The 14,020-nt window shown below is 36.5% G+C and overlaps 1 protein-coding gene across 3 annotated transcripts in view; it reads left to right on the forward strand.

The window, feature by feature from the left end:
* The first annotated feature begins 318 nt into the window (after nt 1–318).
* tmem26b (transmembrane protein 26b) overlaps nt 319–14,020 on the forward strand; it is a 50,348-nt gene continuing 36,646 nt past the window's right edge. For 2 of the 3 annotated variants that reach the window (XM_039771307.1, XM_039771298.1), the window contains exon 1: nt 319–628. Coding sequence is in view for 1 of the 3 variants with exons in the window: in XM_039771298.1 (XP_039627232.1) it covers nt 444–628 (185 nt within the window). In the remaining 2 variants the exon portion in view is untranslated. The remainder of the gene's footprint in view (nt 629–14,020) is intronic. The other variant, XM_039771310.1, reaches the window with a different exon arrangement.

Consider the following 14,020-nt stretch of genomic DNA (forward strand, 5'->3'; position numbering starts at 1 on the left):
CTTCTGTTTGTGCTTTCAGTAGCCTATTCAAGAATGCATAACTCTTATTTTTCTTTTCTTTTCATGCAGATAATCACGCTTTATCCTCATGCAAAAAACATCCTTCTATCTTCTACTTCATAAATATTCATGTCTGAGGGTTTTTTTTTTTTGTCACTTCACGTTTCACACTTTTTTACTCATTGATTGTGGTCGTTTTGAATAATTATTGGGGTGGTGGGGTGTGTGTGTGTGTGAAAATTCTGCTGACACTGCAGCAGTCACACAACCATTAACGACATCTTTAAAGGCGGCGCTTGGAAGTACACTAGACGTAGGCGGGACAGCTCTTGCACTAAAGGAACGCAAGTTAGCTTTGGGACCCGCTGTTTCAGGCAGACGGCGTGGACGTTGAGTCTGTTTGCACAAGTCGTATAAGAAGTGATTTTCGGAGCTCCGGGACAATGCTGGAGATTGCAGGAGCGGTTATTCCCAGGCTGTTTTTTATTTTGCACTCACTAGTTGCTGTGTGGAGAGTCACCCATTCTTTACATGAAAGACAGTACGCTTTGCTCGCACTTCTCAATGTGCTCCTCATCGTTGAGATGATCTGGGCTCTAAAAAAGAGAAAAGGAAAAGATTGTAAGTGGTAAGTCATTACAATGTCCAATTTTAACCTCTATGAACCGGAAAACATACAAGCTAGTCGTGTATGGTGGAAAAGCAGAATGAGACGGGTAATTTATTTAAAAGTGTTAAAACAAAGTAGACAGCATTAGGGGTGCAATACAGTAAACATTTTTTTCCAAAATTTGCAATGATTCGGATACTTGTCATCCACTGTTTTCTGAAACTTGCAGATTTTTTAAGTACGTAAGTGAAATCGTTTAGATTGAATCGTCTAGTCTCATAAAGTTGCATACGTATCTACAAATTTGCTGGAATATGTTTTGGCGATTTTTGAAATTATTCAGATGAAATAAAAAATGAATAAATAAATAAACAAGTGAGTTTGACCTATGGGTTGAGGAAGAAATGCCCTATTTGTTTTGCAGTATACAGTAAAGTTAACCAACAGACGCTGTTCATATTTCAAACATATTAAAAACTATCAAAAACTAGGCTACGGCGCAATTTAACTGTTTTACGCATGCGTCCACCTTCACAAGCACTTATTGTATACAGATGCAAAGTCGAAAAGATGCACACTTTTTTCTGCATCGACAGGGAGCTGCAGCCTGTTCCTTCACGTCGGCTCCTGAAGTAATGACAGTGACCTCCCCAGCTACGAATTTGGAGGGGCTACTCTCTGAAGAACCGGTCAAGCCGAATCGGGTCGTGCAATTTCACACATTAGTTGTGCTCGTTCACCTAGACATTACTGCTCGCCTTCTTCAAAAAAAAAGTGTAGAATCATTAAGTATCAAATATACATTTTGAACAGTTTAGACGACTGCAGAAAGCTTATTTAATGTTCTTTCAAGGATAACCAGAAATAATGCTTCAATATCAGCAAAACTGTTGATTGCCCACTACTTATTATTGTTTTTAATATCTTAAAAGTAAAGTAAATCATATACTAATTTACAGTATATTATAACCATATATATTTAAGCAACATTACAGTAGCAATGAAAAATAATAAGAAATGTGGAAAATTCAAATATATCATTTTCACTGTTGAGGGGATGGATATACAGTATCTGAAAGTAACTTCATACTAAGACTGTCATCAGTGGTGTACATTGGAATCAGAACTACTGGCTACTCTGTCGTAGAACAAAAACAAGTGGAGTGCTGCAGTGTTGGATTTCCTTCTGGAAGGTTCTGTCATCTCTACAGATTCTCTGGAGTTCAGCCAGAGTGACCCCTTCACTTTTTCACATTTTGCTGTGTTGCAGCGTTATGCTAAAATCATTTAAGTCCTTTTTTTCCCCAATAACATGCAGCACTCAGTAACCCCAGAATGACAAAGCGAAAACAGGATTTTAGACGTTTTTTTGCACATTTTTTTAAGTTTTAAAAAACGTAATTCTGAGATTGTCTTAAGTATTCAGACCCCATACTCAGTACTTAGTTAAAATGGTGATTCCAGCATGGAGTCGTCATGAGTTAGGACGCAGCGAGTTTTGCATGCCAGGAGTTGGAGATTTTCTGCTGTTCATCTCTGTTGATCCTCTTAGGCTCAATCAGGTTGCATGGGGGCTGTCATTGGAGCTGAAGTCCAGGTTATGACTGGGCCACTCAAAGACATTCTCAGAGTTAGGCCACACTTGTGTTGCTTTTGCTTTGTGCTTATGGTAATTGTTATGTTGGAAGATGAATCTATAACCAAATCTGGGGTCTACAGTGCTCTGGAGTAGATTTTAATTAAAACTATCTATGCACTTTTCAACTTTCCCTCAAGCCTGTCTTGTCTCCCATTCACCGCCACTGAAAAACAATCCCCCAGTATGATGTTGCCACCACCATGCACTTATTACTAATCTGGGTTTCACAAAACCAGAGAATCTACTTTCTCAGTCTTAAAATCATCTTTTTTGCAAACTCCAAATGGGCTTCTTTTTGTCTCTTACTGCGGAGAAGCTTCTTTTTAGCTACTCTGTCATAGAACAAAGACAAGTGGAGTGTTGCAGTGTTGAATGACTTTCTGGAAGTCTCTGCCATCTCTCCACAGATTCTCTGGAGCTCAGCCAGAGTGGCTGTTAGGTGGATGGTCACCTCTCTTACCATGGACCTTCTCTCATGAGTGGTCATTTTGGCAGGATGGCTAGTTCTAGGAAGAGTTGTGGTTGTTCTAAACATTTTCTATTTAAGAATTAAGGAGCCCTCTGTGCTCTTGGGAATCTATCAGTGCTGCAAGATTGTTTTTGAAGCCTTCCCCTTATCGGTGTCTTGACACAATCCTGCTGCTAAAATCTGCAGTTGATTCAGCTACATAGCTTAGTGTTTGCTCAACTGGGGGACCTTATATAGAAAGGTATGGCCCTTCAGTAATCATGCCCAATCAATTCAATTGACCACAGATGAACTCCAGATAAGGTGTAGAAACATATCAATGATGATCAATAAAATGGGATGCACCTGAACCAAATTGCAAGTGTCAAAACAAAGTGTCTGAATGCTTGTGTCAGTGTGACAATTCCATTTTTAACTTTTTTATACATTTGCAAAAACTGCTTAAAGCCTTCTTTCACTTCATCTTTCTGGGGTATTGAGCGTTTTGCTTGATGTAGGATAAAATGAATTTAAATAATTTTAGCACAAGGCTGTAACATAACAAAACATGAAAAACAGTGATGGGTCTAAATACTTTGTGAATCCACTGTAGATCATAAAAATCAAATGTAGCTCTAGGAATGTCAAGATCTAAAGTTTGGAACCCTTTTCTCGATACCAGAACATTATATTTTATTTAACTTTTTATGACACTTTTAAACTAGAGAAATTAATATAAAACACTGATTTCCTTTTTAATAGTTGCTGATTGTCTGAAATAAATCTAGAACAGTAAATCAATTATTTTTTGGTGTGGAATCCCCAAATACAAAATAAACTCCCCTATGTTCTTCTAAAGTCTTTCAAGTTATGGTTGCCAAAGTCGCTTATATTAAAGTATACTGTATAGCAGAATGACACATTTGTTTAGTTTTCATTATATTATAACCTAACATTCCATAGAACAACCCATTAATATCTTGGTTTGACCCCCAAAAATTGATCTTGCTGTTTTACACATCCATAAGTGTAGCACTCATTTATTATGTCATTGGCTGCCTCTTCCATTCATATTTTCTTCATCTTCCTTCTTGGCTTTATGCTACCCATGTCCATCGCAGTAAACCTGTTCAGCAAGCCATTCCCCCATCTCTGATTCCACATGCCCAAACCACTTCAGTCTTTCCCTTCTCACTACAAGGTGAAACTTCTGAACATCGATTACTTATTTATTCATCCTGAAATCTTAAGTAAAACTCTACAAATCCATCTAATCAATCAAAGCTTGTTTTTTGTTACTTTCGTTCATATTCTACTTTAAGTGGCATCACATCTTCTAGCAACCTTTGCTTGGAGTGCCAAAGTATATGGCTGTAGAAGTCCAAAAGAAAGATAGCTCCCGGACCGAATGCTATGCACATCTCATCTTCATATATAACACCTTTGTCTACCTCCAACAACGTGCAACATGTCAAATAAATAGCAGACCTTTTCTTTTTCTCCAAACCAAGTCCATCGCCGATATGTGTTTACAATTAATACATCTCATCCTCTACATTAAAACATATATACATTATATATACAGTATATATATATATATATATATATATATATATATATATATATATATATATATATATATATATATATATATATATATAAACCTTTTATATGAACCTTTTTGATTGAAGCAATGCTTTTTCATACTCGGCATGGACCACCACCTGCACCTGCTCAATCACTTGAGTGTGTACATTCTCCAAACCATGTCCATCGCTGATACGTGTTTACAATTAATACATCTCATCCTCTACAGTAAAACATATATACATTATATATATATATATATATACACAGTATATATATACAGTATATATATATATATATATACTGTATATACTGTATATACTGTGTGTATATATATATATAAACCTTTTTTATGAACCTGTTTTTATTGAAGCAATGCTTTTTCAAATTCGGCATGGACCACTACCTGCACCTGCTCAGTCACTTAAGTGTGTACATCCTCCTTCAGGCCATGTCAGTATCTTCTCATTTTTGTCTCCATTCAACATCACTGGCCTGCATGAACTTCCATTGTCATGTACCTCTCTAGTCAGCACTGCCATTACCGGCATCCTGCCAGTGTCATGAGTGCCACAAATAAAACTGAAATAATTATGTACATATACTGGAACCCAGGACAGAATGGAAAGTGTAAAGCAAAAAAAAAAAAATCAGGGATACTGAATAACCACTTTGTAAATATGAAAGATTAAACACTAAGGTTAAGTAATTAAAATGCACTTAAATATTAAAATGACATAGACTATAGCACGTTATTTTTTCAAATCCTTATTTTTTAAATGACTAATATTCCCTTAAATATCTATTGCACATCTCCCATTAGACTCCTTGGACATTACTTAAACAGATTTTTCTCAGCAACAAATGGTGGCCACAGGCAATCTTTACTCCCCCACTTATTTCTGCTGCTGGTGCTCCATCAGGGAATTCTAATTCCTGCTGTCCACATAAAGTATGAATTCCTCTGGAAGGAAACAATGAAATACACCCCATCCTGTGTTCAGTTTTAGTGTCAGGGGTCACAGGGGACATATTCTGTTTCTGATTTCCACATCTTAAACTAAAAATGCTAGGGATTTCTGTGCAGTCAACTTCCATATCTAGCTACTCATATTTTGGTGACGGTATTTAGTTTTGGTCAATCATAACAGACTACAGTTTTACATGTATTGAGCATTCAGTCATCATTTTTAGCGAGCTGTCCTTAAAGTTGAAACTCCCATGTAAACACACATAGTAACAATTGTCCATAGAGAAATAGGACAAAAAATATTGAAAACAGAACAGAAGAGGGCAGAAAAAAGTGTTTCCTGGTTGGCACAAGCAGGAAAGTGCCTGATAAGTTCAAAATTTAAACAGGATCCATGATAGGAGACTTAAAAGTCCTCCTATAGATAATGCAGCAGCCCAGGGAATTTGGAGTATGTAAGTCCTACTGAGTAGTATTAAGTAACTTCACTGGTGGTCCTGGGTTAAGAAAGATGCACTGGGGAGACTGGTCTGAAGCAAGTACTACTCCCTTTTCCATTCTGGGTCTGACAAGTGACAAGGATAGTGACAATGACAAGTTCAGGTGGTTCACAAAGACCCATTTTAGGGTATAAATTGTTCCATGCCAGAACTCATTGCAGGCAGAACCATGATACATGTTGGTAAGAAAGAGTTCATGGCGCTAATGTAGTGAAAAGGCAATTGTTATGGGATATTTAAAGTGAACTGAGTCGCAAGTCAGTATATCTGGTATTGTAGTTACAGAGAAATTCCAAGTATAGTCAGACCCAGAGAAAAAATGCTTAAAGGAATACTCCACCCAAATGTGATATTTCTTCTAATTGTTACTTATCCTGTGTTGTTTGTAGGATTGGCTTAGAGAAATTTTTAATCGTGTTTTTAGGGGGTGTGGAGATATACAATATGCAATATGGAGATAACAACGTTCCTAACACAGGCTTCAAAGGGGGAAAATACCAAATAAAATGTCTATCAAAAACGTCTGGCACATAATCCATACATTAGTTATTCAGTCATATACTCACACCCCAAACACTTGTATTTCTGCTAAAATATTGTTAAATAAACTACTTCTGAAGATTCTGGTCATGAATAGTTAGGAAACACACTTAAACAAGAACATCATATCAACATTGTAAACCATGGTCTAAAAGAGATGTACATTAGAAATTAAAAGTTAAAGAAAAGCAAGTGAAAACATCATCAAATGGTCCTATATTAGTGCATCTGAAGTGTTTCAACGAGCAAAAACGTCAATATTCCAGTGCAGTTTCACAAACAGTCCATACAAAGGCCCATATATACAGCATTGTGGCTTAAGAATCTACAAATAATGGTACAGCCAGGTCTTCAATTTGAACTTGTGTGAGTGTGGTCTCCAGCCATTCATGAGAGGATTTTTCAGAAGTGGTATATTTAAAAATATTTTAGTAAATATACATGGGTTTTGGACATTGTGAGCATACAACTGGATATCTGACATATAGATTATGTGACAAATAAATACATAAATAATACATGAATAAATAACATTATGCCCACTCTCTGTAAAAATATGGGATTAAAGTTTTTTCTCGGTTATTACTACAAGCAACACAGGGGAAGTAACAAATAAAACAAATGTCATTTTTGGTAGAGTATTCCGTTGATCCCTGTGCTCATCCCTCTTTTGTATTGAAATATAGGCTTCACAGTTTGATGCAGAGACCTTAAATATAATTGTACTCTGAGTTCATGATTATTCTTTAAAACAACAGAATTACTATGAAATCTTCAATCAGTCTTCTTTACCCATTGTTCTACTGCTCTGATCATGGAAGCCGACATCTAATCCAGCAGGTGGAGCTCAATTATTCTAAATGATTATACAGTTCTACACTGTAAATGAGAAGGATTCACAACACTGAATTATTAAAGAATAATTGCTTTTTCTGTGACTCAATTATTCCTTCTCATGTGATCACCAAGATTTTCCTTGAACACTCTCTCAACATTTATACATTTCATCTTTTTGGCAGTTAAACTTTAATACTGCACTTATCAATTAATTCTTGTTCACAAAGCCAACACAAATCATCCATGCTGGTTTGAAAATAACTGCTGTGAAAGTGTTTTTTGTGGCTTAAACCATTAGTCCACCCGAAATGTTACACCAGAACTGCTTTTGCTCTGCGTTAGCCTATAAAATCCTCTTTGCCTTTTTAGAGTGCAGGAGATCTGTCTTGGCTGTCTTTCAAGCTCCAGTAATGTAGAGTTGAAAGCCATTTATTCTGCGTATAATTCAAATAAGCAGTATGTGGTATCTTAGTGAAGCCAATTGGACAGTACATGCAATGAGCAAGAACAGGTTATAAAGTAATTAAGGATAATATATAGGTGATATAATTTATTATAGAATTGTTTGATAATACTCATTAGGTAACACGAGAAACAAGAACGTGTGTCCTCATCTTGTACCAGAGTCCTGCTTTTTCTACCACTTCTTTCCTTCTTCAGGAACCTCATTATCACTTCAAACCTTTTTCACACAGATGGCATCTTTGAGGGCAAATAGGTGGAATGTTTAGTAAGGTCTGGGCTGTAGGGGGATGGACAGTACACCCAGGTTTTGTAATTGCACACTGTTTTTAAAACATAAATCAACGCATAAAGCCATTACCTGTGCCAACTGGGAATTCACTAGGAACTGGATTGTTCTGTGGCACTGCAGTACCAAGCAAGGCATTTCAAATAAACCACAGAATAAGCAGCAGAAATTTCCTGTTAGTTTTAACAGAAGTATTGAAAGTCGTGAAAAAATGTTTGGTAAACCATCGTGTTGTTGTTTTCTAGTAATGCAAAATAATCGCAGATAGCAATCCGACACCAGTAGATGCCAGGTGTTTTATAAGTTCATACTGGGCTGTTGTTTTGTCGTTCCTGATTTAAGAAATTTTGCCTCCAATTGTTAAAATGCCTGTCTGTGTTCTTGTTTTAGCTGAGAGGATAGCGGGGCATTCATTTGGGTATGTTTCAATGAAACAAAAAACAGATTGTTCTTGTTATGCAAACACCAACAATAAGAGAAAAGGCCAATAAAAAAGATAAGATTAAATTATGGGATACCAGAGGAAAAAAAAATTCAAAAGCGGATCACAGAAGTGCTGTTGCTTGAATGCTGAACTCCCGGGGCTGCTATGGTCACTAATGGTCTCCCAATATCACTATGGATTTCCTCTTGGTTTTTCCAAATTACCTCCAACATACCAATAATATTCATAGCAGAAAAACTGATGATTCAGAACTAGCTGGTGGGTTTGTGCTTTAGAGAGCAACGCAGCAACGGGGTTGTGTCTAGTGATATCAGGATAGGATTCAACTGTGTGCGTCTCTAAAGAGGAAAATGTAAGCACTGAAAACAGATTAATATATTTCAGCATTTTACCAAGACGAAGAAGGCACAAAGGCTTCATTGAGGCAAGAACATTAGAGCACTCTTCAAGACTACAGGTCTAGCTTAGTACAAGTAAACAAGGCTAAATTTAAGAGAACTGTGATGATGAAATATTTCTCGAATATAAAACACCTTCAGTTGTTACGTCTGTTGACTTTTCCTTTAGTGGAGTTTGCATTTACCTGATTTATAGTATATGCGCTGTATAGGAAAATTATATACATTTGGAAACAAATTGGCTTTTAGTTGGTAGAATAACTTCTGAGAACACTTTGAAGATGTATTGTGTAATATCTTGTATAATCTATTAGAGACATTTGATAGTTCCTTATAAAACATTACATTTGAAATTTCTGTCCAAAACAAACAAAACACAGGAGTCTGAGCAATAACACTTGTTTGTTTCATGGGGTCCGGGGCCCATTCATTGCTTTCCCTGGCAGCCCTCAACTTTCCAACCACAGGTTAGTGGCATTGCTCCACATTGCCTATCACTAGGAAACTATTTAAACAAGAAAAAAACACACACACGTTTACAGTGATTTAGGACACAACTGTTAATGAGAACAGACACCCACTTCAATAAAATAATTGGGGAAATTTCAATTAATTTTCAAAATATCATTAAATTGCACATTCAAATATGTATTTATTTATGTTTCCATCCATTATTTGTACCTGCTTTATTCAGTAGAGAGTCCAGAAGAACCAAACTAATCCTGGCAGTACATGACTAGAATTTCAAAGTCCCTAGTGCAACAAAATAAATTGGGCACCCCTCTTGTGATTAAAGTCCAATTAAATCCAATGAAAAAATGACTACCATTAATAAGATATGTTAGACATACAGTATAAGCTACATAAAAGTTCAAATATCATAATTAAGCTTAATAGAGATGTAGGAATGTTAGCACCATTATCTTATTGATTCTGAAGTCAAGAAGGCAAGCACATTAATAATAAAGACTTGAAAAACAGAAGCCTTGCAGTCAGTGTACCCCCTTATTATCATGTGCTGTGTATCTGTCACAACCTAAAAGTTTAGGGTGCAACACAGGAACAACAGGTTGAGCAAATTACAAGACCACTGCAGGACTCACTCACACCCGCATCCATATTTATAGTCACACTGGATGAATTTGAAATCAACATTTAACCTAATCTGCACGTTTTTTGGGATGTTGGAGGAAAACCAGGGTATTTGGTGGAAACCCCACATAGGTGAAAAGAGAATGAGCAACAATTACACAGATTGGACTTGATGTTATTTTAGAAGAAGTAAGTGGATAGGACTGGCAAACTTTGTTGGGCTGAATGGCCTGTGTCTGGAGCGGAGAGGACAAATTATATAATATAATATAATATAATATAATATAATATAATATAATATAATATATCATTTTTTGGCATAGTGTTACAGAGAGTATCATTGTTATCAAATAGTATTTGAAACCTGTGTGCATTTTTCATTTTCTCCTTAATGGGGTTCCACTAGTTATTTCAGTTTACTTCTACTACCTAAAGACATGCTGTTAGGGTGACTGGAGACTAAATTGGTCCAATTTAAGGGTTATGATAGTGACAGAAGGAAAGTTTGTCACTTTAGCCTCATCTTTATCCAAGACTGCAGTAATTTATTCTAGCAATTCTACAACAGTATGTTTTGATCTTCTAATTAACAAATTTTTGCACATCCTCCTGACTTTACTATTTGGTTTTTGTTTAAAAAATATGTTATGGTCTCCCAGTGACTATCCTTACTTGCCTCTGTATCCAGCAGGGGGCACTAGCTCCCTGGTTGGAATAAGTTCTTTTGTAATTGCGGTATGTTACATAACCCAAAACTATATAGATATAATATAAAAAGGCTATATCCCTCCCTTAGTGATACAGCGGTAAGAAATGACATAGGAGAAATAACTTGGCTTTCTTTAATGACGGTTTATACGGCACAACAGACGAGGAAGCCATGACAAGACCTTTTGAGTAGTGGGGTCTCAATGTGTAGTCTGCCGTTTTTGTTGCTGCACTGGAAGGTTATCTCTCATCCGTCCATCGGCTTCAAAGGTGTGCCAGGCAATGTTTCAAGGCTTAATGATCTTTCTGCATGTGCAGGACCCCACTTAGGTAAGTCATGCCATTCCAAATAAGGAAAAGAAGATCCAATGTCATGCTGACTCTGACACCCAGAAATAGTACAATGCCCATTTTGCAGTTTGTCCTTAACTTGTCTTTTCTTAAAAAGCTTGCCCAGCAGTTCTTATATGGTGAACTCCTATGTACTAAATCTAGCTTTGTGTTACCTGTACAATACATGTGATTAGAAAGGAAAAGTAGATTTAAAATATTTGCACAGAGTACAGTGACATATTAAACTTATATTCTGATTACAGTCTCTATTCTTTATCTTTGCTCCTGATTATAATCTTTTTTATTTGCTATTTTCTATGCTTAGTACCAAAGTAAGGGTGTGTGAATATGTGGGTGTGCGTCTCCAGTGAATAGATGGCAACCTGTCATGTATCTAATGCTAATACCTAGAATTTCAACACTAACAAGAAAAAATTAACGTGAAAATAAATTAATAGAACTTTAATTGGTGAAATTGCCTGGTAGGTTGTTAAATTCCATTGTAATTTTTTAACCAATATCTGAAGGTTAGAGGCTGTGAACAGTTCTATTTTATAAAAGACAATTATGGTGATACTTATATTGAATAATGAAATCTCCAGCTAACCTCGATTTATTTTAACAAGAACAAAGGGTCACGGGGTCTGCTGGAGCCAATCCCAGCCAACACAGGAACCAATCCCAGGCAGGGTGCCAACCCACCACAGGACGCACAGAAACACACACCAAGTACACACTAGGGCCAATTTAGAATTGCCAATCCACCTAACATGCATGCCTTTGGACCGTGGGAGGAAACCCATGCAGACACAGGGAGAACATGCAAACTCCACGCAGGGATGACCCAGGAAGTGAACCCAGGTCTCCTAACTGCGAGGCAGCAGCATACAGTATATATATATATATATATATATATATATATATATACTGTATATATATATATATATATACTAGCCATTCCTGCGGCTTCACCTGCGTATTAGTGAAACAGGACAGCTCTCTACTCCTGACATTATTCTTCCCCCTCCCCTTGGCCCGCAGCCTCTGTCTTGGATTAGCGCAAATAAATCATTCCTTCAATCAAATTATGCTTCTTAGTGCAATGAGAGAAGTCGCAAAATCAACTGGAATATTCAAGCAAATTACAGAAAAAAAGATCCGTTCAGTAGTTCTCTTGTTCGCTAACTATGTAGAGTTAAGGTTATGCCCCAAGGCAGATGCATGAGTGAGAAGGGACCCACCCCCTTTCCCGCAGCCCGACGAGTCTCTCTTGGATTTACGCTAACTTAACGTGACTAGATACATTTTTTAATCAGAGTATAGCATCAAGTCAATGAAACTTCTGGGATATATATATGAAACTCACAAATGTAGAACATAATCAGAAAATGAAATAAAATGACCATCATTGGGGATATTTTCTGGTGTTTATTTCAAACAAATGAATATTTTAGTATTGGTGTCATGTTTAGTTTTATGTAATACTGTACAATATCTGTATTATCAAAGTCTACTCACTCCCGTGTCCTTTGGGATAGTGAGCAGACCATTTACTATTTGTTGAAACAATAAACAGAGCAAAAGAGAATACAGCTAATAGCTGTACCTGTGCTCTGTGTTGGCTGGGATTGGCTCCAGCAGACCCCCGTGACCCTGTATTCGGATTCAGCGGGTTAGAAAATGGATGGATGGATGGATGTTTAATATCTTTGGGGCCCTTTTACTGTCAGCTTCAGACACTTCGATAACCATACATTAAAGGTACTGGTGATACCAGGCTGTCACAATCCAGAACCATATAATGAAGGTACTGACTAGCACTTGGACCATTCCATTTAGCAGACTGACAGAAAGATCCTTAGTGTATTCTTTGAGTGCCTCTGGGTAGGTAAGCAATTCAAACAAAGAGAATTGGTGATGAGTGGTAGGCAAGGTGTGGGAACTTATATTTTTTCTCCAGCTAACCTCAAAATACAGTATATGTCTGAGATGCTACTACTTACGGATCATGCTCAATGATGACATCAAGGCTGAATAATAATGTTTAGTCTATTATCTTTAAAAGTGGCATTCCTTCTTTTCCTGGAACTTGAATCTTTTTAAATGTTTTTGACGTTCACTCTTTTGATGGACTATTCTATATGGTTTATTGTTTATTGTACAGTATGTACTGGTGTGAATATTTATTTTTTATGTTATAATAATCTCATAATATATACAAACAAGAGTTGTATATCATTAAAATAGGCAATACATGTATATATTGAACTAAAATTAATTAATTAGGTAAAGTATCCATGTTTTTCATAAGCAAATATGGTTACATTGAAATTCACTTCAAAGAAGGTATGACAAATGTCTGCTGTGCTACAGCAAGTATGGCCTTCTTGTAGTCATAAAACATGTATTAAAATATACTGTGCCATGCAGACCTGTGCAGGAAATAACAACTCATCTTTATTATTTAAAATTTGATTATACTCCAGAAAATACCTCAGTTTCTATAATACAACAAATGCTTGTACGGTACATGAAATGAAGGCCAGTGGACACTTGGTTGTGTTTGGTCACTGGCGTAGCTAGAGTTCGTGCCGCTCGGGGCGAGGCTTCAATTTGCCGCCCTCCAACATATTTGCATATGTTAACCTATTTAATTAGAAAATTGAAATAACGTATAGAGAAAAATTAAGATACATTTTAATAAATCTTTGCATTTATATAGCGCTTTTCTCGCTACTCAAAGCGCTCAGCAATTACAGGTTAAGGGACTTACTCAAGGGCCCAACAGAGCAGAGCCCCTTTTAGTATTTACGGGATTCGACCCGGCAACCTTCTGATTCCAAGTACAGATCGCTAGCCTCAAAGCCACCACTCCGCCTCTTAATTTGTATAGATTTGTTCATATATATAGAGAAACAGCAATATTTTTTCACATGTAATTATTTATAAGCATCAACTAGACAAGAATATAGTATAGATGCACTAATAAGCTGTGTGCAAATTATTAGTTTAATATAATTATGCGGCGAAAACCAGAACCAGCGTTATGTGCAAGTTATAGGTGGGGATGTTTTCTGTGCAGAGCAGGAACGCATTTGGATTGATAATGAAATGAAATTATAAATTGAAAATTAGTTGTTTATCTTTCTAAAAATTATTATC

The sequence above is a fragment of the Polypterus senegalus genome, chromosome 1 (genome assembly GCF_016835505.1).
Source record: "Polypterus senegalus isolate Bchr_013 chromosome 1, ASM1683550v1, whole genome shotgun sequence".
NCBI classification, from domain to species: Eukaryota; Metazoa; Chordata; class Cladistia; order Polypteriformes; family Polypteridae; genus Polypterus; species Polypterus senegalus.